Source organism: Acipenser ruthenus, chromosome 12 (genome assembly GCF_902713425.1).
Source record: "Acipenser ruthenus chromosome 12, fAciRut3.2 maternal haplotype, whole genome shotgun sequence".
NCBI classification, from domain to species: Eukaryota; Metazoa; Chordata; class Actinopteri; order Acipenseriformes; family Acipenseridae; genus Acipenser; species Acipenser ruthenus.
The window spans coordinates 42186354-42198752 of record NC_081200.1 but is presented as its reverse complement, the minus strand read 5'-3'; the positions used below and the strand labels follow the sequence as shown (position 1 = coordinate 42198752).

Genomic DNA, 12399 nt, shown 5'->3' with positions numbered 1-12399 from the left:
ACCACCCCTGCGCTGACTCGGGAGGGCGAAGACGAACACACACTGTCCTCCGATGCGTGTGCCATCAGCCGACCGCTTTTTTTCACACTGCGGACTCACCATGCAGCCACCCAGGAGCTACAGCGTCGTAGGATAACGCAGCTCTCAGGCAGCTTACAGGCAAGCCCGCAGGCGCCCGGCCAGACTGCAGGGGTCGCTGGTGCGACCTGACCCTCCCTCCCCCCGGGCGACACTCAGCCAATTGAGCGCCGCCCCCTGGGAGCTCCCGTCCTCGGTCGGCAAAGGAATAGCCTGGACTCGAACTCGTGAAGTCCAGACTATAGGGCGCATCCGGCACTCTACGCGAGTGCTTTTACTGGATGCGCCACTCGGGAGCCCCCTTCTTCTTGGCACATTCTATAAACTGATTAGCTACAGGGGCCAGTTTGAAAATACATGCATATAATTTACTAATATTCTACCAAAATCGGAGTAGGTCCTGAACGACCGACTCATTTATTAGTAATGTTAATCTTCATGTTGGACCAGCATGCGTGAATAGCTTGAATGCACAATAAACTAAACTTTACTAGTGTCTGTTTTAAAACATAAGGTTATACAGTAATTGAAAACTTTCCCAAGTTTTATCCACAAATAAGTTCATACAGTAGTGCTACAGACCAGGTCCTTGGCAAGTTTTCTGTTGGACTGAAAAGAAAAAGATTTCAGGTTGTGTGCAATGCTCCCTGCTGGGCCATCTGTGGAACCGCAAACAGTCCTAGCTTCTAATGCTGTACTGATTTCACTCTTTGAAATAACCGTCTCTGACTCCTTTCACTTGGAGATGAATAAACACACTTTAACAACAGTATTATTATTATTTATCCAAAGCGACTTACAGGGACTAGGGGGTGAACTATGCATCAAGTGACTTGCTCAGGGTCACACACAGCGAGTCAGTGGCTGAGCCGGGATTTGAACCGGGAATGTCCTGGTAACAAGCCCCTTTCTTCAATGCAACAATTGGCCAATCTGTTTGTCTGTATTTCTGCTCTATAAAGTGCAGATAATCCGAATCCATTTCTTTGGAAATAACTTTATTTTCTGAGGCATTTTTGTTGTTGTTCTGTGGACAGGCACACATTTAGGACCTCCGTCTTAAGAAAACAATTCTTCTTTTAAATGACAAGTGAAAATGATCAGTTTAAATGAATCCATGGATGCAGAGGCTCCTGCTGTCCATCACTGATTACTACTTGCAAGTGCATAGCATAGTTCATGCTTCAATCTGTTCTTGTGTTACCCATACCATCCATTTAACCTCCATCCCTCTCTCCCTTTTTAGTAGGTCCTGATGACTTGTACATTGTAGAACCTCTAAGGTTTTCGCCAGAAAATAAAAAGGTACAGTGTCACTTTAACTACTGGTGTTTGTTAACACACTGGACAGATTCCATATCAGCAATGTGCTAATTATTCAGTCCGAAGATAGCGCTGTAACATTCTACTCGGCAAGCACTGAGATTAACCACTTCACTGCTAAAGGAGGGTGGGGGGGGCACTGTATAATCCTTGTTGGGGGATTTTTATTGATGGATTAGCGCCACAAGGTGGCACTATAACCTGCGGAATAGCAAACCACATTTAACTGCACAATGCTAAGTAGAATTTATTTTGTGTGATATATTTGTCACATTTTAGTTCATAAATAACCATTTTGTGTCAGCATAGCAATGAAGTGGTTAAAGCTGCTTTTAAATATTTTGTTTCTATAATTGTTTTTTTTTTGTAACCTTCCAGTCAGCTTAACACTTTTTTTTTTTTGCATGTTTTGTTTTATGTAGAAAAAACGTTGCAAAATGAAGGTGGATACTCTGAAGCCCTCTGTGCCCGTGCCGCCAGTAGCTAACGGAGGAGTGAAGAGCAACGGCCCCCTGCAGAGCCACAGCGCCTTCCTGCCGTCAGGGGAGGTGTGTACATCCTCCTACAAGGGCCCCCCCTCCGAGGGCAGCTCCGAGGGCTCCTCGCACTCTGACGAGTCCTACTTCTGCGGCATCTCCTCCTGCACTCGCCTCTGCAACGGCCAGCCGCCGCCCAAGACCAAGACCGAAAAGAGAGCCTTCAAGCGCAGGCGCTCCAAGATGGACCCGGGGAAGTACATGGCAGGGCTGATACAGACTAAAACAGGGTCCGTGCCCAGCTTGCAGGACTTCATGAAGGGGAACAAGGAGATGAGTGTGGGGACGTTCGGGGTCACAGCCGTGTCGGGGCATGTCTGAGACCCGTCTAAACAAACACTCATGCTTTACTCCCCACTGATCTGTTCATGCAGAAGGGGCTGGGGGTGGAAACACAGAGACGCTGTTCCTGCCTGTGTTTACGTTGAATTCAGACTCTTGGGAGGTGCAACCAGTGTTTAATGGGAGTGGGGAGCAGGGAGTGGAACCCCGTTTGTTAGTGGGAACACCCCCCTTCTCTCAGAGTTCATTCCCTTTTTCTCACACCCTTCCTTGTTTATGTGCCTTTTGTCTATTTAGAAACAAAAAACCTTTCTTGTACAGAGAGCAAAACGTGTGCATTTAGGAGTTAGCAGTTTATGCTACAAGAGTTTTTATACCAGACTAGCGGCTTTCACTGTCGAGCTCCGCGGGTAGCGTTCCATCATCTCCCTGGTTTTACTGAAGGAGGGAAGGCAGTTTGTGTGCTCCAGGGTGTGTTCCGGAGCCCTCCTGTTTGCAGTGCTGCTAGGATATCAGATGTGGCTAGCTGTGACACAGTGTTGTGCTGCAGCAGTCCAAGCAATTTGCTTTTCGTAGTTCTTGTTCAGTTTACTGTTTTTGTTCAGTGTTTTGAATTTGTTTGGTTTGAATGGTATAACACTACACAGCACAGTCAGCTGTGGGACCAGGTGGCTGTCGCTACATGTGGAAATCCCCAGGTATCTAAAGCAGCCCGCACACCGAAGGATTGACTGAATTCATTGCAATTCATCTGGATTACAGCCAGGTTTGTGGGTTCTTTTTTTAACTGGAATCCATGTCAGTGTTTCAGTAATATTGTCAGCTGGTACTTCTTCCCTTTGTACCTAGTTTCCTCCCCAAGCCAGTGCTAGTTCCGAAGTCTGAGGGGTTACTTAAACCTGTTGCAATAATTACTGAAGACCAAACTGCAGTCAGAAATGACTGTTGGAAATTCATGACATGAAATGTATTTTGTGATTTGGTGGGGAACGTGTTTTATTTGTGACGTGTGCACGTCCTGTGGACTACTTTTTCCAGCTGCTCTTTCAGGACACCTACAGTCCCAGTCATCATGTTGAAGCTGTGTGGTAGAGCCTGCTGCTGGGAGCCACAGAGTACCCCTCTGCTGCTAATCTATTTATTTATTTATGTGTCAAAGTACTTTTAAACAGATAATATACACCCCTACATTAGTGAGTGGCAAGGTTTCTAAAGGGAGGCTTGTTCCCCAAACCAACCCTTGCAGTGTGCTGTCCTGGAGTCGATGCTGTGGGAAGCAGTTTGAAACCATAAATCACTGCTCAGTGATGGGTGTCTCCCTGGGAGTGCCTGAGAGACAGCAGAGCCATCGCGGTTCAGCCTGGGGCTCCTCATCAGCGATGTTTGTAAAGAACAGCCCCGAAGTACAAGAAGATTCAGTTGTAAGTTTCCCCCAAAGGCTGCCCTAGTTTCTAATCATGGGTCACTCCCTGAGCAGGGGAGAGTTAAACCTGGAGAGGAGCTGTGAATGGAGTGTGGACAGCTGAATCACGCAGCACTACAGACAGGGCTCCACGCGCAGCAGTGTTACCAGACTTTTATTTGTGTTTATTTATTTTATCTTCATTCCCTCTTTCTAAAATGGGGACTCAAGAGGCCATTCAGAGTGGGCTTACAATACAAGGAGTATCGACTGGTATTCCAGCTAATGAACCAAGCAGAGACAAGTGAGCTTTTTATTTCAGTACGGTACATCTACACCCTGCGGGGTTAGACTCGGAAAATACATTGCGAACACAGTAAGCTGGAGTAAGTGTGTGTGAGGCAGAGAGAGGGTGTGTGTGTGTGTGACGCAGAGAGAGGGTGTGTGCTGTGCAGTCCTGAATGTTTTATAAATTGAATGTGCTGAAGCGGCTGTGGGAGTTGATGGGTTTGTTTCGTGTAGAGAATATAAAAGATTATGCGCTTGTTAAAAGTTTAAGTTCTTGTTCAGTGCACTTTTATAACTTGTAATGCCTTTCTGTTTTCTGCTATACCTTGTATGTAAAGTGACTTACTGCTTTGCCAGGCTTTGTCTTGAGCCTCAGTCTGATGGGATGGGGGGGGGGGGGGGGGCTTTCTCTCCAGGCCAGTTTGTTTCTGTTGTCTGTGAGGTTTTGCTGCACAGTATTGTGGAACAGGAGTGAAATGGAACTACAGAGATGTAGTGCTGTTAGAAACTGTGAATTTCTAAATAAAACTGAACACTTCATTGTCTACGAGGTGAATTTGTTGACTTCTTTTATTTATTTTGTTGTTCTTCTCCATGTGAGTTCACCGTGGGTAGTTCAGAGTTTCTCTACTGCTGTAGTACTTGACACAGATCGGATCAGCCTTTCTAGTTTGTCACTGGATTGGCAAGATATTGTATGACAGCAGCTTGTCATAACAAGGATTGAAATAGAAATATGATTTGAAAGTGTTGTGTTATGATTCATAGCTCTGTTGTGCACAGATGAAACAATTTGCATCTTGTTCTGCAATATTGTTCCTCTGTGTGGTTAGTAACTGCCCACAATGTGATGCTAGATTAACTCCTCTGCACTGCATGGAGTGGAAACACTGAACTACCCAAATGCTCTTCATTTCAGAGCGGCTTCAAGCAATACAGGCAGAAGGATGGCAAACTGATGCATTCATTTACTGTGATACGGTGAGATACAAGACTTACAAAGTGGAGTCTATTCCTGCCTGTTTACCCTTTACACTGAGGAGGGTCGTACCTGCCCTCGCAAATACCAAACCCATCCCTGCGTGCTGTACCTGTACCCTTTACACTGAGGAGGGGCGTACCTGCCCTCGCAAATATCAAACCCATCCCTGCGTGCTGTACCTGTACCCTTTACACTGAGGAGGGGCGTACCTGCCCTCGCAAATACCAAACCCATCCCTGCGTGCTGTACCTGTACCCTTTACACTGAGGAGGGGCGTACCTGCCCTCGCAAATACCAAACCCATCCCTGCGTGCTGTACCTGTACCCTTTACACTGAGGAGGGGCGTACCTGCCCTCGCAAATACCAAACCCATCCCTGCGTGCTGTACCTGTACCCTTTACACTGAGGAGGGGCGTACCTGCCCTCGCAAATACCAAACCCATCCCTGCGTGCTGTACCTGTACCCTTTACACTGAGGAGGGGCGTACCTGCCCTCGCAAATACCAAACCCATCCCTGCGTGCTGTACCTGTACCCTTTACACTGAGGAGGGGCGTACCTGCCCTCGCAAATACCAAACCCATCCCTGCGTGCTGTACCTGTACCCTTTACACTGAGGAGGGGCGTACCTGCCCTCCCAAATACCAAACCCATCCCTGCGTGCTGTACCTGTACCCTTTACACTGAGGAGGGGCGTACCTGCCCTCGCAAATACCAAACCCATCCCTGCGTGCTGTACCTGTACCCTTTACACTGAGGAGGGCCGTACCTGCCCTCGCAAATACCAAACCCATCCCTGCGTGCTGTACCTGTACCCTTTACACTGAGGAGGGGCGTACCTGCCCTCGCAAATACCAAACCCATCCCTGCGTGCTGTACCTGTACCCTTTACACTGAGGAGGGGCGTACCTGCCCTCGCAAATACCAAACCCATCCCTGCGTGCTGTACCTGTACCCTTTACACTGAGGAGGGGCGTACCTGTCCTCGCAAATACCAAACCCATCCCTGCATGCTGTACCTGTACCCTTTACACTGAGGAGGGGCGTACCTGCCCTCGCAAATACCAAACCCATCCCTGCATGCTGTACCTGTACCCTTTACACTGAGGAGGGGCGTACCTGCCCTCGCAAATACCAAACCCATCCCTGCGTGCTGTACCTGTGCCCTTTACACTGAGGAGGGGCGTACCTGCCCTCGCAAATACCAAACCCATCCCTGCGTGCTGTACCTGTACCCTTTACACTGAGGAGGGGCGTACCTGCCCTCGCAAATACCAAACCCATCCCTGCGTGCTGTACCTGTACCCTTTACACTGAGGAGGGGCGTACCTGCCCTCGCAAATACCAAACCCATCCCTGCGTGCTGTACCTGTACCCTTTACACTGAGGAGGGGCGTACCTGCCCTCGCAAATACCAAACCCATCCCTGCGTGCTGTACCTGTACCCTTTACACTGAGGAGGGGCGTACCTGCCCTCGCAAATACCAAACCCATCCCTGCGTGCTGTACCTTTCTGCCAGTATCGCTTGTTCCTATTTTTCTAGCACTATTTGCTCAAGGGCAGAGTCGGATTGCTTTCAGAGTAGTGGCTTCCCTTCACTCAGTAAACTCTTCCATGCATTTATTACTGTGCATGAAGAAAGCATGTGCTGACCGCGCTCACTCGGCTCTCATTTGTGTTCTTTGCTCAATTGAAACTCGATTTCTGGGTTTATTTTCAATGTGTTGCAGCTTGTTACTGCAGCTGCGTCTGTTCCTACAAAAGAACGCTGCAGGCAAAGAAACTTTTGAAGTTGTTGGTTTTATTTTGTATTCAATTTTACAGCTTGTTTCTCAGCTTTTAGAAGAAGGAGCAGGAGAATTGCCACACTGTATGAACTCTTTAAAGTTAGCGGGTTACTTTTCTGTTGCCGGTAAGGTTTAGCTTGGTCTGTTCTTCATAACCGTGCTCCTCTTTCCAGCTGTGTGAAAGGGTTTCTGTGTTTCCATTTCCCGCTGCAGTGTGTCATCATGAGCTCTCCACTCACGGCAGTGCTCTGCCCTGGTAAGAACTGCGGAAAGCCTCAGTTATTGTGCAGTGGTTATGAATCACAATAGACTTGTGCATTATAGCAAACCACAGCATAGCAATATTGTAGAAATTACTGTGGTTCATTTTCTAGCAAGTCATTTATGAGAACTGTGCTATGTAGACCAGTGAAGTTGGAAACTTTGTATCTTTAGTCAGAGATGAATGTGCAAGTATATCTGTATATTTGATTCATATTAATTTTACACTTATTAAGCCCTTAAAGAATACATATTGTACATTAATGTGTATACTTTTTATATTAACTATTTTACAATCGGAGCAAAAGCTCAGTAAATGTAACTTGTGAATTTTGTAACGTTTTTTATTTTTCTGTATAGTAACAGTAAAGTGTCCTTCCAGCAGTTCCCTGTCTAGGATTACACTGTACAGATGAAATAACATTGAGAGAGGCAGACTAATCTACACTGTTCCGCTGCACCTCTAATGCTCTCTGGATTGAGCAGTGTAAACGAGGGAACACAAATCAGGTCTTGAGTAACAGATGATTTCCACAGAATACCCTGTCGCTCTTTGTATTCCTCACCACACCTGGAACAGTTCCTGTAACTGACGGCTGTGTCAGTCTCTGTGTGAAACAGCTTGCCACAATTACTCAACTGATGAAATCATGCGATAATGATGACCCCAGTGCTTCTAATTCGTTCCTGCTATAAAAATATTTTTCATTATTACTTTTACATTTTCCCTTTTGAATGGGTGTTGTGTGACACACTTTTTCTAGAGCTACAGTGTAATAAGAAATCAGAACATTTGGCAATGTTGTAGCTGAAGCAGTTGGCATTTCAGGTGCTGAACATAAGAAAATGTACAAAAGAGGCCGTTCAGCTGCTTTGATCTCTGAAGTCGGGTCTCAAAGTGGCCGAGTGATTCAGCATCAACAACATGATTAGGCAGCCTATTCATTCATAAATACTTTGTGTGAAAAAGAGTCTCCTTCCCTCTGTCCCAACTCTATCTCCACCTGATTTCCAACTGTCCCCTGGTCCTAGAGCCATTAACTGTTCATTGGTGATTGGAAGTGTCTTTATATGGGAAGACCTTGGTTACAGGGGATGTAACGTGAAAGATGTTCAGCCATATGCACAGTGTGATCACGTATGCTACCAATATTTTCAGTAAACATAAAAATATTGAAGTGTCATTGCACTGATGAAGGCATTAGCCAAACGTCAGCTTTCTTATCGACTGCTGAGTGTTGAAAAACAATGAGTGATAAATGTGAAAAATAAACCAAACAAAACACCAAAGTGTTAATGCTGTTAAATTATTGTCCAGCTGCAGTGAAGAGTCGAGGCCCGTTGGTTCCGGTAATAAATGGTGACGCTGAGAGACGGTAGATTTGCTCGCAGAGATAGAGAGGGGGAGTGCTCTTCAGGCAGCGCAGAACCACAGTTTCCTTCCCCTCTCCCCGTATTGACGAGCCTGTTTTGAAACTCGCATCCGATCGGCGAGACCTGTGTTTTCATGTGGCAACTCCGTTTCCTCCTGCTGTGGATCCTATAGCCTCAATGAATCAATCCGTGTTTACTGACAACCCTGCGGCTGTGCCATTCAGAAGGAGCCGCTGTGTCGCTGGCACACACCCAGGCGAGGTTGTGTCTCTCTCTGGAGAGAACCTTTGCAGCGTTACCTTTTGCAGAGCCCTCTGTATTGATATAGAGAAATACAAAGGGTGAACTCTGCAAGAGCTGGAAAAACATGAAGAACACGCGCCAGCTCTGCCAAGAAACAGTGAGTGTGAATTCTGATCTCTGTATAGAAAACAAAACTGTGAACAGAGAGGGGTTCAGTTGTAACTCTGCCAGCCTGCTGTTCATGTCGGTGGTTTGACTCGGAGGTGAATTTTGCCCCAGTGGCATGACCACAGTGGTGCCTGCAGTGGCCCTGCCTCGACTTCCATGCCATGGTGATGGCATGGTGATGAGAAAGACCTTGAACAGAATTCCACTCTTATTCAGCAGCCGTTTCTCTGCAATTAGTGGTTGCGTTCATGAGAACTCTTGGTCAGTCCTGCTTTCACTTTCTCAAAACCCATTTCAGAGCAATGGTTAACCAACTGCAAGTGTGGTTGCTCTGAAGCCCCGTGCAGCTTCATCTCTCACAGTTTGACATCAAGTTTTTGCTCCAGTTTTTCTCTCGGTGAACCATGCTGAATGTGCCTTTTTTTACCATGTGTGTTTAATGGCTTGCAGTGCTTTTGAAGTGTTGACACTAAACTGTGCATTACAGCATCCCTTCAGCACTGCTCAGTGATTTACCATGCTCCTATACAGTGATATACCGCGTGCTCCTACGCGGTGATATACCGCGTGCTCCTATAAGGTGATATACCGCGTGCTCCTACACGGTGATATACCGCGTGCTCCTACACGGTGATATACCGCGTGCTCCTATACAGTGATATACCGCGTGCTCCTACACGGTGATATACCGCGTGCTCCTATAAGGTGATATACCGCGTGCTCCTACGCGGTGATATACCGCGTGCTCCTATAAGGTGATATACCGCGTGCTCCTACACGGTGATATACCACGTGCTCCTATAAGGTGATATACCGCGTGCTCCTATACAGTGATATACCGCGTGCTCCTACGCGGTGATATACCGCGTGCTCCTATAAGGTGATATACCGCGTGCTCCTACGCGGTGATATACCGCGTGCTCCTATAAGGTGATATACCGCGTGCTCCTATAAGGTGATATACCGCGTGCTCCTACACGGTGATATACCGCGTGCTCCTACACGGTGATATACCGCGTGCTCCTACACGGTGATATACCGCGTGCTCCTATAAGGTGATATACCGCGTGCTCCTACACGGTGATATACCGCGTGCTCCTACACGGTGATATACCGCGTGCTCCTATAAGGTGATATACCGCGTGCTCCTACGCGGTGATATACCGCGTGCTCCTACGCGGTGATATACCGCGTGCTCCTACGCGGTGATATACCGCGTGCTCCTACACGGTGATATACCGCGTGCTCCTACACGGTGATATACCGCGTGCTCCTACACGGTGATATACCGCGTGCTCCTATAAGGTGATATACCGCGTGCTCCTACACGGTGATATACCGCGTGCTCCTACACGGTGATATACCGCGTGCTCCTACACGGTGATATACCGCGTGCTCCTACACGGTGATATACCGCGTGCTCCTACACGGTGATATACCGCGTGCTCCTACACGGTGATATACCGCGTGCTCCTACACGGTGATATACCACGTGCTCCTATAAGGTGATATACCGCGTGCTCCTATACAGTGATATACCGCGTGCTCCTACGCGGTGATATACCGCGTGCTCCTATAAGGTGATATACCGCGTGCTCCTACGCGGTGATATACCGCGTGCTCCTATAAGGTGATATACCGCGTGCTCCTATAAGGTGATATACCGCGTGCTCCTACACGGTGATATACCGCGTGCTCCTACACGGTGATATACCGCGTGCTCCTACACGGTGATATACCGCGTGCTCCTATAAGGTGATATACCGCGTGCTCCTACACGGTGATATACCGCGTGCTCCTACACGGTGATATACCGCGTGCTCCTACACGGTGATATACCGCGTGCTCCTACACGGTGATATACCGCGTGCTCCTACACGGTGATATACCGCGTGCTCCTACACGGTGATATACCGCGTGCTCCTATAAGGTGATATACCGCGTGCTCCTACGCGGTGATATACCGCGTGCTCCTACGCGGTGATATACCGCGTGCTCCTACGCGGTGATATACCGCGTGCTCCTACGCGGTGATATACCGCGTGCTCCTACGCGGTGATATACCGCGTGCTCCTACGCGGTGATATACCGCGTGCTCCTACGCGGTGATATACCGCGTGCTCCTACGCGGTGATATACCGCGTGCTCCTACGCGGTGATATACCGCGTGCTTCTACGCGGTGATATACCGCGTGCTCCTACGCGGTGATATACCGCGTGCTCCTACGCGGTGATATACCGCGTGCTCCTACGCGGTGATATACCGCGTGCTCCTACACGGTGATATACCGCGTGCTCCTACACGGTGATATACCACGTGCTCCTACACAATGGTGCTGTGTACCTCCAGAGGACGTGTAAGGAAATTTGATAGTCCATATTAATATATTGTTTGTATGGTACTTTCAATGGAGAGACATTGAGCACAGAGTTTAGGTGGGGTATTTTGGACTGCAGTTTCAGCAGATATGACCATTTATGGGTATTTGTGTCGGGGGTTTTACAGCTCTGCTCTGCTTTCTCCCATCCCCCCATGCTAGCATCTCAGAGAATCTACAGAGGCAGAGGAATGTTTGATGTCATTATAGGGGAGTGTTCTATGTTATTAAAAAGTGATTGCAGCCATTGTCTGTGGTACAGATTCCATTCGCTGTGACCCCCAGAGCAATTGTCTCTGCTTTCTTCAAATAGTTCTATTCTTCTATTACACCAGTAAACATATTTTTGACGTTCACCAATATTGTTTTTCAGTTTTCATCAATTTTTCCCTACAGACGTCTAAGGACAGGCTGTGTTATTACAGACTCAGCTAACAGCTAACAGTTTTTGTGGAGTAAATCAGATTTTTACTAAATAGTTAACTACATATGTACTGGTCTCGTGAGGGGCCCCAGCAGGTATAGAAGAACCCAGGCAAGGCGTACAGCAAGTAGATCCATTTAGGCGTGAAGGTCACACACAGATTTAGAACTTGAGGTTAAAAGGATTTTTAATGGACCAACTTAACCAGCTCCTAAACCAGCACGCTCAGCAGAAATCAATGCTGGTATTTCCATAAGGCATGAGCAAGTTTAACACCAAGCAAGCTGTGATGAATTTCGACTGCAACTTCAACCAAAGACTGCTAGTTGAACCCATTACCAGCCTGAAATGGGACCTCTAAATTAAGAATCATCCCATGGCGCACGATGGGTGATCTATAGCTCTCTACAGTCCTGTAAGCATGTCCATTAACACAAAGAACAATGCAGCGAGCTGGGTGTGGAATTTAGGGATGGTTACATTGGTGTAAACCTGGGATTGCCATCCAAACCTATTACTTGATACAGTCTCAAACACCAATAAAACCGTCTTCTAGGGCTGGCTGAGTTTCTGTCATGCTCTTTCTGGGGATATGAGTCTTGGCCAGTGGGGGCTTCATGGAAGGCTTGAGTCTCCAGGTTGCAGTAAATCCAGTAAAGTAAACTTCTAGAGTCAAAGAGCAGGTCTAGCCACCAACCTGAGAGCACAGAGCCTATCGGAGAGTGTGAGGCAGGCGTGGGAGGAAGCTGTGGGTATTGAAATGAGTACGAGGCACGTTCCTCTACAGCACTGCAGAGCAGAGGAGGGTTACAGAGCGACTGGACGCACTCGCAGACACTCGGTGAGGGATCGTGTCAGGGAGTCTTGTTGAA

At 47.6% G+C, this 12399-nt stretch overlaps 1 protein-coding gene across 6 annotated transcripts in view; it reads left to right on the top strand.

Annotated features, from left to right (window-relative positions):
* The window catches only part of LOC131740123 (SUN domain-containing ossification factor-like), a 28403-nt gene extending 23944 nt beyond the window's left edge, over nucleotides 1-4459 (top strand). For 5 of the 6 annotated variants that reach the window (XM_059035216.1, XM_059035214.1, XM_059035215.1 and 2 more), the window contains 2 exons: nucleotides 1325-1383; nucleotides 1824-4459. In XM_059035216.1, the coding sequence (XP_058891199.1) occupies nucleotides 1325-1383; nucleotides 1824-2258 (494 nt within the window). In that variant the 3' untranslated portion in view covers nucleotides 2259-4459. The remainder of the gene's footprint in view (nucleotides 1-1324; nucleotides 1384-1823) is intronic. The other variant, XM_059035213.1, reaches the window with a different exon arrangement.
* Nucleotides 4460-12399: the final 7940 nt, after the last annotated feature.